General features: G+C 44.1%; 1 protein-coding gene across 6 annotated transcripts in view; it reads right to left on the bottom strand.

Annotated features, from left to right (window-relative positions):
* The window catches only part of FGGY (FGGY carbohydrate kinase domain containing), a 137,696-nt gene extending 125,822 nt beyond the window's left edge, over nt 1-11,874 (bottom strand). Inside the window, exons 1-2 of one of the 6 annotated variants that reach the window (XM_072041716.1) lie at nt 10,489-10,666; nt 7,807-7,947 (exon numbers count right to left, since the gene is read on the bottom strand). Coding sequence is in view for 1 of the 6 variants with exons in the window: in XM_072041714.1 (XP_071897815.1) it covers nt 5,245-5,343 (99 nt within the window). In the remaining 5 variants the exon portion in view is untranslated. Of the gene's footprint in view, nt 1-4,496; nt 4,651-4,928; nt 5,006-5,244; nt 5,358-7,806; nt 7,948-10,488; nt 10,667-11,720 lie in introns of those variants that run through there. The other 5 variants (XM_027462681.3, XM_027462683.3, XM_072041714.1 and 2 more) reach the window with 5 other exon arrangements.
* Nucleotides 11,875-12,099: the final 225 nt, after the last annotated feature.

The raw sequence follows: 12,099 nt of genomic DNA, 5'->3' as shown, positions 1-12,099 counted from the left end.
ATGTCATTGCCTTCATGCAAACAAATTATACCCCTGAACTGGTTAAAAAAAAAAAAAAAAAAAAAAAAAAAAGGGTTGCGTGCCTGGCTGCACTGAACCCCAAACTGAAGAGGAATGAGGAGCCAGGAGCTGGTGCCTCCTATAGAGCCAACAAACATGACAGTGAGTCAGGCTGAATTCTGCAGAATCTGAAAACGGTTTCCTCCTCCCCCCAAAAGTGGTGTCATGTTGGTAATTAAAATAACTAAGTGACATATTACCTACTTTTGAGCCCTACAAAGAAAAAAAAAAAAGAAAAAAGAAAAAAAAAAGGAGAAATTAACTGCTTAGGTTTTTAAGATCTATCTACCGTGACTCCACACCATTTTAGACATTCAGAGAATAATTTGCTGAAATTATTTTGTTGAGTTACAGGAGTATCCCAGGAAATCTGTGCCTGCTCTCTCACAACCTACAAGAACAAAGTGAGTTCAAGTTAATCAGTTTAATTATTCATAACAAGTTGCTTGCTTCACTATATTATGCTTAAATAGATGACATTTTATATAGTGACAAATGCACTGTACTTAATTTCTCAGTTTGTCCTTAATTAATAGTTAACATTTACATCTAATCAAGCTGGGAAAATGCTAATTAAGAGCTGATACAACGTACTTCATAGGTCAGACAAGTGCTTACATGAATCTCCTATCAAGCCTCTGAAACATGCAGAACTCAGCTGACACTTAAGTCTCTGACTTCCAGAAAATGAAAGGATCAATTATCATTTGATGAATCCATTTAGAGAGCACCGAAAGGGCTCTGTAAAAAAACACTCCATCTATCCCAAAGAAGTGACCCGGATTACATCTGTGTGTGGAAGATGGGTTGTTTAAGAACGTGGGCAGAGGCAGAAAGATTGGAGAAATATTGCTTAGTAGAACAACAGGATACTCGCATTTCAAATTAATCCTGTGCATGGTTTTTGGAAATAACTAACTTCAGTGCCAAAGTATACCCCAAATGCAATAGCAAGCACTGAAACCCAGAACTCTGAAAGTCCTCTTTCTACCTTTACACAATTACAGCTGATTGTATAGCCATGTAAATTATACTCCATTTTGGAAGCAATGCTTTTTACTTGCTTTACTCCTACAAAATGGGAAACCAGATCCCTATTTTCCTATGAATTATCTTCAGTACAGGTCAAGCTCTATCCTTGGGTGTCAGTTTGAACACAGGGCTGGAACAACCCAAGTGGCTGTTCACATCTATGGCTGGCTTCTAGCCACTGCTGTTGATGGCTACTACAAATCTGTTATCACTGAGGGTTAGAAGTGAAATAACAAAGAAAAATAAAGGTAAAAAAGGCTTTCCCCTGCCTCAGAGAACTCACAACCCATGCATCATCCTGCACGATAATTAAGCAGCATAACAGCTGAATTAGGACAATGTTGCAATTGCAGTTAAAACAGCATAAGCCAATGGCCTTGGCTAACAAAATCTACTCATCCAGCCAGCTTCCCTCCATCCTGTCCCCTTAAGTGGTTCTTGGAAATCTGTTTAGTCTGCGAGTTCTGCAGTCACAATCTGTCCCATACTATCGCTTTGTGCTCCCTAAACCTGTCATTTCATGCTCTGACTGCCATCACTGTGGGCCCAGGACCATTTTTTTTTTGTCCTTTGGACAGCACTGGTATGAGGGAGCTCTGGTCCCCCACTAAAGCTCCTTGGCAGTCCAGTTCAGTCCAAAGCAGCTATCACACAGCTTTCTGCGTGCACTGAGGTAGGCGCATGGAAGGGTTGCTAGAGGAATTTGTACACATTGATAGTTTTTAATACCAAAAACTAGAAAAAAATCAAAGCTAGAAAGTATAGGGCAGCACTGATGGGAACACTAAGCACTCTCAGCCTTCTGATCCTGCCCAGAAGGTGCAACGCACGCTAATCTTGCTAAAGCAAGGTCATCTGCTCAAGCGATGAGCAATCAGCTAAAAATAATGGTGTGCCATGAGTCTAACACCTAGGAATATTGGCAAGAAAGCTCACTTTATTTTCTTGGCCCTGGCTCTGTGACCTGGTCAGACTAACAAAAGCTAATGCCTCTGTCACGGAGAGGACAATTCTCCCGATATCAGTGATTAATACTGCATCTGTCAGCTGGGGATACTTACAGCACTCTGCCTTTTCCTCTTAGCCCTTGGCTGTAAAAGGAGTTTTAAGACATTCTGCTCAACAGATGATGGTCACTTCTTCATTTTGCACTCAATCTCCTCAAAGCCTAACGGGCTGGCTGCAGATGCTGCTAGCTGCTTGCAAGAAATCTTACTGTTAGGAAGAAATTGCACAAAGCTGGTCCTGCTACTATCTCATGAATTTCCCTGTTTTTTCCCTAGTTTGGCTCTGCCTTTAACTGCTGACTCATAAAAAGAAGAGAATAAACCACAAGTTGCAAAGATTTCTTTTCTTTTTTTTTTTTTTTTGACATAGGCAAATTTATCTTTCTTACTTTTCACAGAACACCAACAGCAAAAGGAATGCTTTACATCCTGCCTCCTTCTCACACACACAGGATTACTCCAGATTTTCATTTCTCTTCCCTGTATGGCAGCCTTGATTTTAGCTTATTAATGTGTTTTGCTACTTCGAGAACAAATTTAACAGATGTTAGAGAATTAAGCTCATAGTACCTCCTACTCAGCACTTAAAATTACGGCTTTGCATTGGATTCTTCCCACAAACATTTGAAACCTGGAACTCAATCAGCCCATGTAATGTTTACTTTTCTTTTTTCCTTACTAAGCAGCCAGGATGCGCATGTGTGAGGGAGTTTGTTTCAATGCTCAAGCAGCACATATCACTCTGTGGACATACACTATTTTATTTCTCTAAATTAATGGACAACGAGCGAGAATTGTTAAGTGACAGACTTCAAACAAGAAGTACCACAAACCTACTGGAATTGCTTTTTCTCTGAGTAAAAATCATCCAGATTTACAAAGCAATGCTTTGATAACTCATAGAAAAAGGCTAAAAGTAAACATTAAGCTTTTTTTTCAGGCACAGCAAGCACTCAGTTACCGAAGCAGCTCAAAGTACAGTGTCTCTAAATTAGGATCCGATCTGTTTGCAGAAACATCATTTGATGCCAAGGGTTTTTCTGGAATACCAGCCCCTTGGTATTTCACCTACTTGTCAAGCAGGCCCACAAAAAGCACCGTCATCTCTAGGTCAAAAGTGTCACCGGCCAGGGACTCTGCCTCAAGCTATGAATTGAGAACCTAAGAACTCAGTGGTGAGGTTGGCTGAAAATCTTTAGCTAAAGTACTTTATAGGGAATTCAAAGAGGAATGTTCTCATTTGATTTTGTTTACAGAATATTCCTTTGGCACAAGAGGAGGCTCCAACTCAGAAATGAAGCAAAGGAGTGGAGAGCTAGGAGAAGGTCCCAGCACAAACTTGCTGGTTTGGAATCTGGATACCAGCATCTATTACCGCATGCATCTAAAATTCTGTTGTGCAATAAAACCTTGGTTTGCATTTTGTGTCTGTTGGATTCTTAGCATGCACATCCTGCAGTCAGTATAATCACAAGGAGAACAGTGAACCAGAAGAAACCAAAAGTCCTAAAGGCCCAGTCAGACAGATCAACTCCTCGAGCACAGTATTCCTAACAAAATATTTGATGCATGGATGATACGATGATATTTATGGACTTCCCAGGTGGTGGAATGTGTGGTGATTACACCACTACCCTTTATACACTTTTTTCCCCCCACTTTCTCAGTTAAACAGGAATCTGGTCTATGACAGCTCCTTCGCCAGACACAACACGAACAGATGATGCCTCTCTACACTGCGACAGAGCAGTGAGGGATCTGAGGCAGAGCAAGCAAGAAAAAAGGCCCCTGAAACTTCAACAGAGCTTTGGCTGTCTAGTGCAGAATTAGGGCGTCATGTGGACAAGTTATTATTTGAACTTGCAAACAGAAAGAGAAGGAGAGAGGGAAAAAAAGAGATTTAAAAAGACATCTCCAGCTTAACCATGTTATAGGCCATGACGACAACCACTAAGCCAGGACAAAAAGCCAAAACTGCCTCCAAGCACTAGAAAAGCAATGGTCTCTTTCTTTGCAAATCACAGCAGGGACAGAATGGCTTTTCAAACAGGCATTTATGATCAAAGGCCTGCAGCATACGATAAATATTTATATGGCCCATTAAATAATAGTCTGTATAAATATTATCCAAAATGTGCACGCTGGAAACCACAGACTTCCCAGTTTATCCTTAAACAAATGTGCTAGTTTTCCCACATAGGCAATGAAAAAAAAACGAGGGGTGAAGCTCATTTGCAAAAATATTTCTTTTTATATGTATAAAAAAAAAAGAAAATCCTTAACATTGTTTACTTTAATTTAAAAGGAATGACTAAATAACCAGTGACTGCTTCATTACAACTGCTAAATCCAGTTTGTCCTACCTTATTTCATGGTTATCAAATTGCCAGGACATACCTTTCTGTTAAAGCTACAGGACAAGAAGGCTGCACGCTCACAAGCACGCCGGCTGAAGCTCAGCAGAAGTATTTATCAGCTGCAAGTATAGCTTTTGGGCTATCATGAGATTAAACACAAGGAATTAGGAAGGACTGGCACGTCTGCTTTAAACTTTGATCTTTTGGAACGCTGCAGGCTGCCCAGACCCAGAGATCATGGATAAACAGTATGTTTTTAGTAGTGCAGCTGTGCTTTTCTGCAGATTACCGGGAAAAGATTAACAGGCTCAAATTAGGCTTCATAATCTTAGTGCGAAAAGATGTAAATACTTAAAAAAAAAAAAAAAAGTTGTTTGTCAGTTGTAGAAAGAAGATAAAATGAAAGGAGTGTTTTTGACATTATATAGGAAATTCAACATTTTGTTGCCTTTCTAGGATTCCAGTAACCTACCAGAACTGCTGGTAGAAGACTGGCAATCTCTTCTTGAAGACAGTGAGTTCCTTTTCTTCTTCCAGGATCTTTAATTCCTGTTTCGATGTGAACAAAGAAGGTGCATATCTGTGGGAGAGTGGGTGCACACGGGGAATTCTCCTGCTGTGTTGAAGGCCAGTACTAATATAGAATAATACCCTAAAATGCCCAAGGGACTGTGTTATAACTACCCACAAACACTTATTTTTCAGCCATCCACCAGCAAACAAAACAAAAACAATGAATAAAAGCACACCTCCCCTCCCATTGCTCTTCCCCAAACAGAAACACCTACATGCAGGAGATCTCCGAGACTTTGGAATGTGAGCGCTGTGCTAGCAACAACAGAACTGCAATCAAGGAAAAGCAAGCAAGCTGCAGAAAGTCTGCTCATCACCGTCTCCTTCACTGAAAAACAAACATTCTCCATCAAATATCCATTCTGTGGTAAATTCTGTGAGGCTGCCTCATATCGTAAAAAAAGAGGAAACAGCTGAACATAGTGGGAAAAGGCCTAAAACCATGGCCCCAGCACCTGGTCTCATCATACCCAGATTGTTCCTCCAAACCTTCCCAATCGCCCCCCTACCCCAACATTGTAACATCACCTCAATAAATCCTATCACAGGACTGAAAATATTCTACTACTTTCTAGTACCTCCTTTTTTCCCCTGTATAAATACAGGGGAAACATATCCCCACTATGTACTAATCTGCTGTAATGTCTTTCCTATCCTTTTTGTCTTTTTCCCCTCTGTGTTCAGGACAAAACCATTACTTCATCACCGCCTTCTGCCCTTTAATTTCACCGTTTGTATTTTAAATACTTTCAGGCCAAACTACTTCCACCTCCTCTGACAAAAGGCACAACGCATCCTGCTTCGTCCTGGTGTAACTGATTTCCAGCTGGAAACACACAACACCAAACCAAGTCACTTGAAACAACAAAAAAGTAACACGGACAGGGAAGTAAAAATGACTAAGCAAACCATTCTAAGAAATGAGATCCAAAATTCGTTTATTTTCAGTTTCTTCTGCCTACGTAGATCTCTCGTGAACAGCAGAAAGATGTCAGCATGACCACTGTCAACAAATACCAAGCTCATTCGTGCACAACAGAGTTGTTGTTTTTCTCTAGAATCTGTTCTATTACATATTGGTGCTAAAATAGAGAACTGTGCTCTCCTCGCAGCCCCTCTCTCGAACTCAGGCTGGAAGATACAGTCCCTACCACTAATCAAGTGAGAGCAACAGCGTTTTCTGAGCCCTCATTACAGCAGCACACGGCTACAGGGGTTGGCTGAAAGGCCCAACCAGAGCAGCATCCCGCTGCAAGGAGCAGAAGCCACAAGAAAAGCACACGCCTGCCCTTCTCGTACGCTGATCCTTCCCCCAGGACAACCTCTCAGCCTCCAGCTATCTGCAGTAGAGGCGCTGGCTGAGCCAGAAATTTTATCTTGAGGATTAACAGACCTTGAAGGCTTTTTCCTCTATAAATTTATTTGTGCTCTTTTGGAATCCGGGGAAGCTCTTGCAACTGCAGAATACCGTGGTAATGAGTTATAAAGCTCCGTGTCAACAATGCTAGAAAATGTCCTTTCAGATGTTTGAAGCAAGCCAGTTCAGAAACCTGCTGGCTTTGTTTGATGTGCCCAACTTCCTGAGTTACACGAAGCAGTCGTTTCATATCTACCTGCTCAATGCAGCCACGACACCATCAGCACCCCGAATTGCCCCCAAAAGGCTTGCTGCTATCTACAGACCATAGGCGATGAGTGAAACCCAGGTGTAAGGTGGTCAGATCCACCAAAATACGTATTTCTGCTCTCTGACCAGATGGCTTGGTCACAGATGTGTCAGTAAGTACTACAAGATGATAGTAATAGCTAATAAATAGCACCTAACGAGCCCCAGGCAGCTTTGGGCACGCCGAGGTACTGCTCACATACGCTCACCAAAGACAAATAACGTGTTGGTGGTCACTGAGAGGAGCAGAGAGGTGCTGCTCGGGGGCATGGAGGCACCTCTGAAAGGTCAGGGATTTCAACCTGCAGGCAATGCCCAGCACGTTGGCCCTCACAGGGTGTCAAACAGAGGAATCCAGGAGCTCCTCCCAACTGTGTGCTTGGAGAAGACCAAAGGCTCTCCCTGGTTTTCTCTGAAGGGGGAGCGAGGCATCACACAGCTGCAGTGCACCCTGAGAGGCTCTCTGCTGCAACCATCAGAAGAACACACAGTCAGAGGCCAAACGCAGACTGGTTCTCCCTCAGTAAGACTTTCCAGCCTGACAGTATAAAACTGGGCTGCTCCATTTCTTCCCAAGCCTGCAAATACAGCTCACATAAAAGGCGAGTTCAGCTCCCTCTCTGCTCCACTGTCTAACACCAGCACAGCAGGAAACAGCTGCAGGCAGGAGCTCTCAGAGAAAGGGAAGGCTGAGCAAAGGGCCACAGGAACACGCAAAATGGAGATGAGGACTGCAGGCACAAGCTGCTGGGGAAATCCAGCAGCTCCAATTCTCTCCGGGGATATTTTGGTCCTGCTTTGACGGGACCACCACTTCCAAAGCCGGGTGTGATCCTGAAACCACTGGAGTCAGTGGCAAAACTGCCACCCACATCAGTAGTTCAGGATTAGACTCCTGATACTTGCAAATGTTGCAGGTGCACTCTCAAGTCTGCAGGATTTTGAACGCTTGCCATAATCTACATCTTGTCAAGCAGAGGAAATGTTGATCACTCTACACCAAGACACAATTCCCACGCAGGAAAACCTAAGGAATTAAGAGAGTACACTGCTGCACCCTTTCTCCTCCACACCCTGAAAACATTAATGGATACAATACACGCACACCAACCTATTTAGATCCATCCTCTCCTTGACGCTGCAGTTGCATGCCCCCCTAAATGCTGCTCTAATGATCTGGCAATCCAACGTGTCCCAGATGACACAGCACAATGCTCGAAGCTCTGAAAGAAGCCATCCTTCTTTACACTGACTGTGAGGGGAAAAAAACACAATCTGATTATTACATAAATTGTAGCTGTAACAGCTTCACGACTAACTCAGAGGAGGTATGGGGCTCCACAACAACTTATCGATCCCAGTGGTTGATCCTTTTCAACGTAATGTGAAGGAAGATCTTTCTATTCTTATCTTCTTTCTATTCATATCTATCTGTCACTCTAACCTAACCCCCTCTGGACAGGTTAAACAGGATCAGTTCATTGGCTGTAAAAGGGGCACATTCCTGTACTGTAATGTTTGTATTTTTTATTCTCTTCTATGTTAAAACAAAAACATAGAGAAAAAATTAAGTAGGAAATGCACCCCTAGCATAATAATGTTAATACGAGAAAAAAAAATGCTTAAAATTTAAAATATAGTGCAGAACAGAATGCAATTTGAAAGGCATGAACAGCTCATATAACCACACACACACTAGGTTTAAACTGCATTAATGGAGCAAACCAGCCTTGGTATCAGGAGCTTCAGAGGCGGGTACATAAGCTTACCTGGAATCCTGCAGGAGCCATTATGCTACTGCAGATATTGAGCTAGTCAGCTTGAGGTTAGTGCTGATACTCGAGCTTTAATCACATTTGTAGTGCCCAGCGCTACATCAAGGATGAACTTGGCCCTAGCCACGCGATTACGTATCGGTAGATCAGTACAAAAATAATTTGTTCCGAGTTCATAGCGTTATGAAATGACAAAACATCAAAATTAGCATTTTGGCTGAAATCCACTGCCTTTCCCATCAAGGCTTACACATTTAAGCAACATCTGAACCAACTGTCTATAATTACTCCTGGCAGATACTGGAACACTTAGGCCAGTAGTAGATGCAATAGTGAAATCAATTTTTAACGACATGCTGTAAACCACTTCTATCAAGATGCTCAGCCCAGAAGCAAACATGTCTGTAAGCTGAATCCTGAGTCTATTCTACAGTATGTGTTCACTCTTGCATGGGAAGAGCATGGACTGACAACCCTACGTAATCTGTCATTTTAAAATTAAACATTTATTTGGTCTACAATACTAAAATTACTAGCCTTGAAGTTCCTGTCACAACCACTTACAAGCAAATGAGGCTAGGCTAAAAGAAACAAATGCTGCACATAGATCAGATATCTAGATATATCTGCCATACAAGGGTAACATGTCTACAACCTTTTTTTTTATTTCTTTCTAAAGAATCACATCTGTTCATCTCAAAATAGTGACTTATCTTCCTTCTTCCCACATACAGAGTTTTGGGGGAGTGAGGGTGTTTTTGATTTCTTTTTATAAATGCAAAATCTGCTTTCTTAATGATCCTATCAGTCCCATAATTTCAAACTCCCACAAAGACACGCCTAAATGGGTATCAGGCCAAACCTTCTCTGTAAGTTTCCTTTGGTGACTTTCTCAAAACATCCCAGAAGCCACCAGCTTGTAAACCTGCTTGCCTCAAACAGCTGAGGGTCACACATTTTCCAATTTTATTTTATGAACGGTCTCAGTACTTTTTCTTTCACAAGTGGAAATGCAGAGGGCAAACGGTAGGCAGCTCAAGACACCAACCTGAAGGCATTAACAAGAGCCAAAAAATAGACAATGCTAGGCAGAGATTTCCCTCTGAAAATAAAACTCTGAAACACATTTCTACTGAGACTGTGCCACTAGTGTTGGTTTTGCATACGAGAAACTTCACTATTCCAGTACAAGGGAAAAATTTCAACATGGGTGATTAGAAAAACACAAGATACAAACCAGGACAGAGGAGAGCTATTCTGATCCTCTCCTGCAAACCTACTGGTTCTCAGGTAGCACAGCTGCCTCTAACAGAAACAAAAGAAGGCTTAAATGAGAGCTTATGGGAAGACAGAACACAGACTTACTGAGGAAATGAAAAGAAACAAAATGTATGAGAACACTTATTTTGGATGATTCAAAAGAATTAACATTTTTAGATTATAACTTATGTGCATCCCTGTAAGAAACACACAACAGAGCAAAAAAAAAGTTGCTAAGAATACACACAAAAACTTTCCAGCCTATTCCTAGTTTATTTAGTCTCTCCTGACACTATAAATTAGTTTCTACCCCAATTCTTACAGCTGGGAACAGCTGAACCTTCAAGAATCCAATCCCCCCTGCTTTCCGTTTCCATCCTCCTATTCCCGTCACCCCTTCCAAGAGGAAAAAAAAAAAGACAACTTTTTTGCCATATCCCAGCATAGAATCATGTAGAAAAGTGGGTTATTAATATTTAAGACACCTCAAATTACAGTACATTTCAGTACTGTATTTCAATACATTTAGAAACAAGTTAATTTCAATAAATTAAGCAGACGGTCTTCCAGGATAAGGGAATACATGGGGATGAAAAATGAGAAGACCACCTCCACGTAACGTGTGTTTACTACTTTCCCAGCTCCTCTGAGGAAAGAGAGTCCTCTCCTCTCCTTCCCTGACACTTGTTTCTTAAGTGTTCTCCAGAGAAGAAGCACTGTTGCTAAATTTATTAAACTATCTGTCAAGTCGCAGGCACCTCAAGAGAGAAGAATCCGCAAGGTCACCGGTTCCTGGCTGGTGCCGGGCACGTCACTCGTGAGGCACGCAGCACGAGTAAACTCCATCAGGTTACTGGGGTGGGCGCCCTGCCAGCCCCCCAGCTTTACGAGAATACCGGGACAAGTGTCCAGAGAGGTGACACAAAGGAGCCGGCCCTGCAAAGGTGTGAGAAAGCAGAGCTGTGAGAGGAGAAACGAGGCAGCAGGGAAAGCGAGCAGCAACAGGACGCCGGTGGCAGCAATGGGATAGTGGGAACACAATCCTGGAAACCACCACCTTCATTAAGGGCAAGAAACATTTAAGGAGAACTCCCTGGGATCTGGAGGATTAAGCAAGCACCGAGTGACGCACGTGTCCCGTGTGCCTACGCCAGGTCACTTGGGCACTGACATCTGAAGCAGGTGAAGGAGTGAGAGGCTGGCGGCACAGAAAATGGTGCCTCCTGCTGCAGGGCCGTGACAGGAGAATTGACGGGAGGCGACATGAGAGCCCCAAGAGCCCTCCGGTGCCTCCTTGCCCAGTGTTCAGCACCCTAATCCTGCCACAGCCTGTAGGCACCGAGGGGCTGTGAGGGGCAGGCCAATTCTCATTAATTTAGGTTTTATATACACGCTGTGCTTCTGAGAAACGTCAGGAAAAGCAGAGCTGGGGAAGCCGGGCAGGGAGACCAGCACGTAAATCCTATAATGCCCCCATAGGTACACACGAACCCCACAAACGTTATATAAAACAGCGTTATAGCACGCTTTAAATGCTCAGCCAACGCGGGCCGGGGGCACAGCGAAGGGAGCTCCCGTGGCACAAGCCGCAGGGCGGCCCCAGCTTGAAAGAAAATTAAAAAATAAATAAATAAAATAAACAACCCGCGGCTCTCCAGAGAGGCCGGGCCCCGACCATTAATGGCCGCCGCCCCGGGGGCGGGCAGGGGCAGGGGCTGGAGCACCGCGCACGGCTCGTCCCCGCAGGGCCGGGCCCCGACCGCCGCCCGCTGCCGGGCAGGAGCCGCCCCGCAGCCCCCGCAGCCCCCGCAGCCCCCGGCCCCGGGCAGGGCGGGCAGGGAGGGGGCGGCGGCCCCGGCGTCCCCCGCTCGGCTTCGGGGGCCGCGGCTGCTTCGTGCGGGGGCCCCTGCGCCGAGCTTGGCCCCGGCCATTTCACGAAGCTCCGGCGTGTGCGAGGCCGCCCGTGCCCTGTGAGGAATTCGGCCCGTACCAGCGCTCCTGCCTCGGAAAGGAAGCCGTGCTTCTCTTTTCTTTACAAGCGAATAAAGCAGCAGCAGGGGAGGGGTTTGGCTCTCGTCGGTTTGTTAAAGGGGATTTGCTGGATCTCAGCTGCAGCCCCAGTGCCCTACAGGACTGCAGAGACGTATAGGAGGGTGCTGGAGGGTTTCGCTTTAGCAGCTGTGCTGAGAGCCGGGGGAAGAATAAACACGAGGAAGAAAACCGAAGGTTATGCCTGAAATGAGCATTCCCCAACTTGACCATAAATACATAATCACTTGTAAAACAGATAAAGCAGGATGGCGAGGTGTGAGCCAGCCCTTCTGTGCGGGGTTACTCCATTTGAGAGTTTTACCTAAAAAGTTGTTTTA

Source organism: Anas platyrhynchos, chromosome 8 (assembly GCF_047663525.1).
Source record: "Anas platyrhynchos isolate ZD024472 breed Pekin duck chromosome 8, IASCAAS_PekinDuck_T2T, whole genome shotgun sequence".
Taxonomy (NCBI): domain Eukaryota; kingdom Metazoa; phylum Chordata; class Aves; order Anseriformes; family Anatidae; genus Anas; species Anas platyrhynchos.
This window is presented reverse-complemented; position numbering and strand designations above follow the sequence as displayed.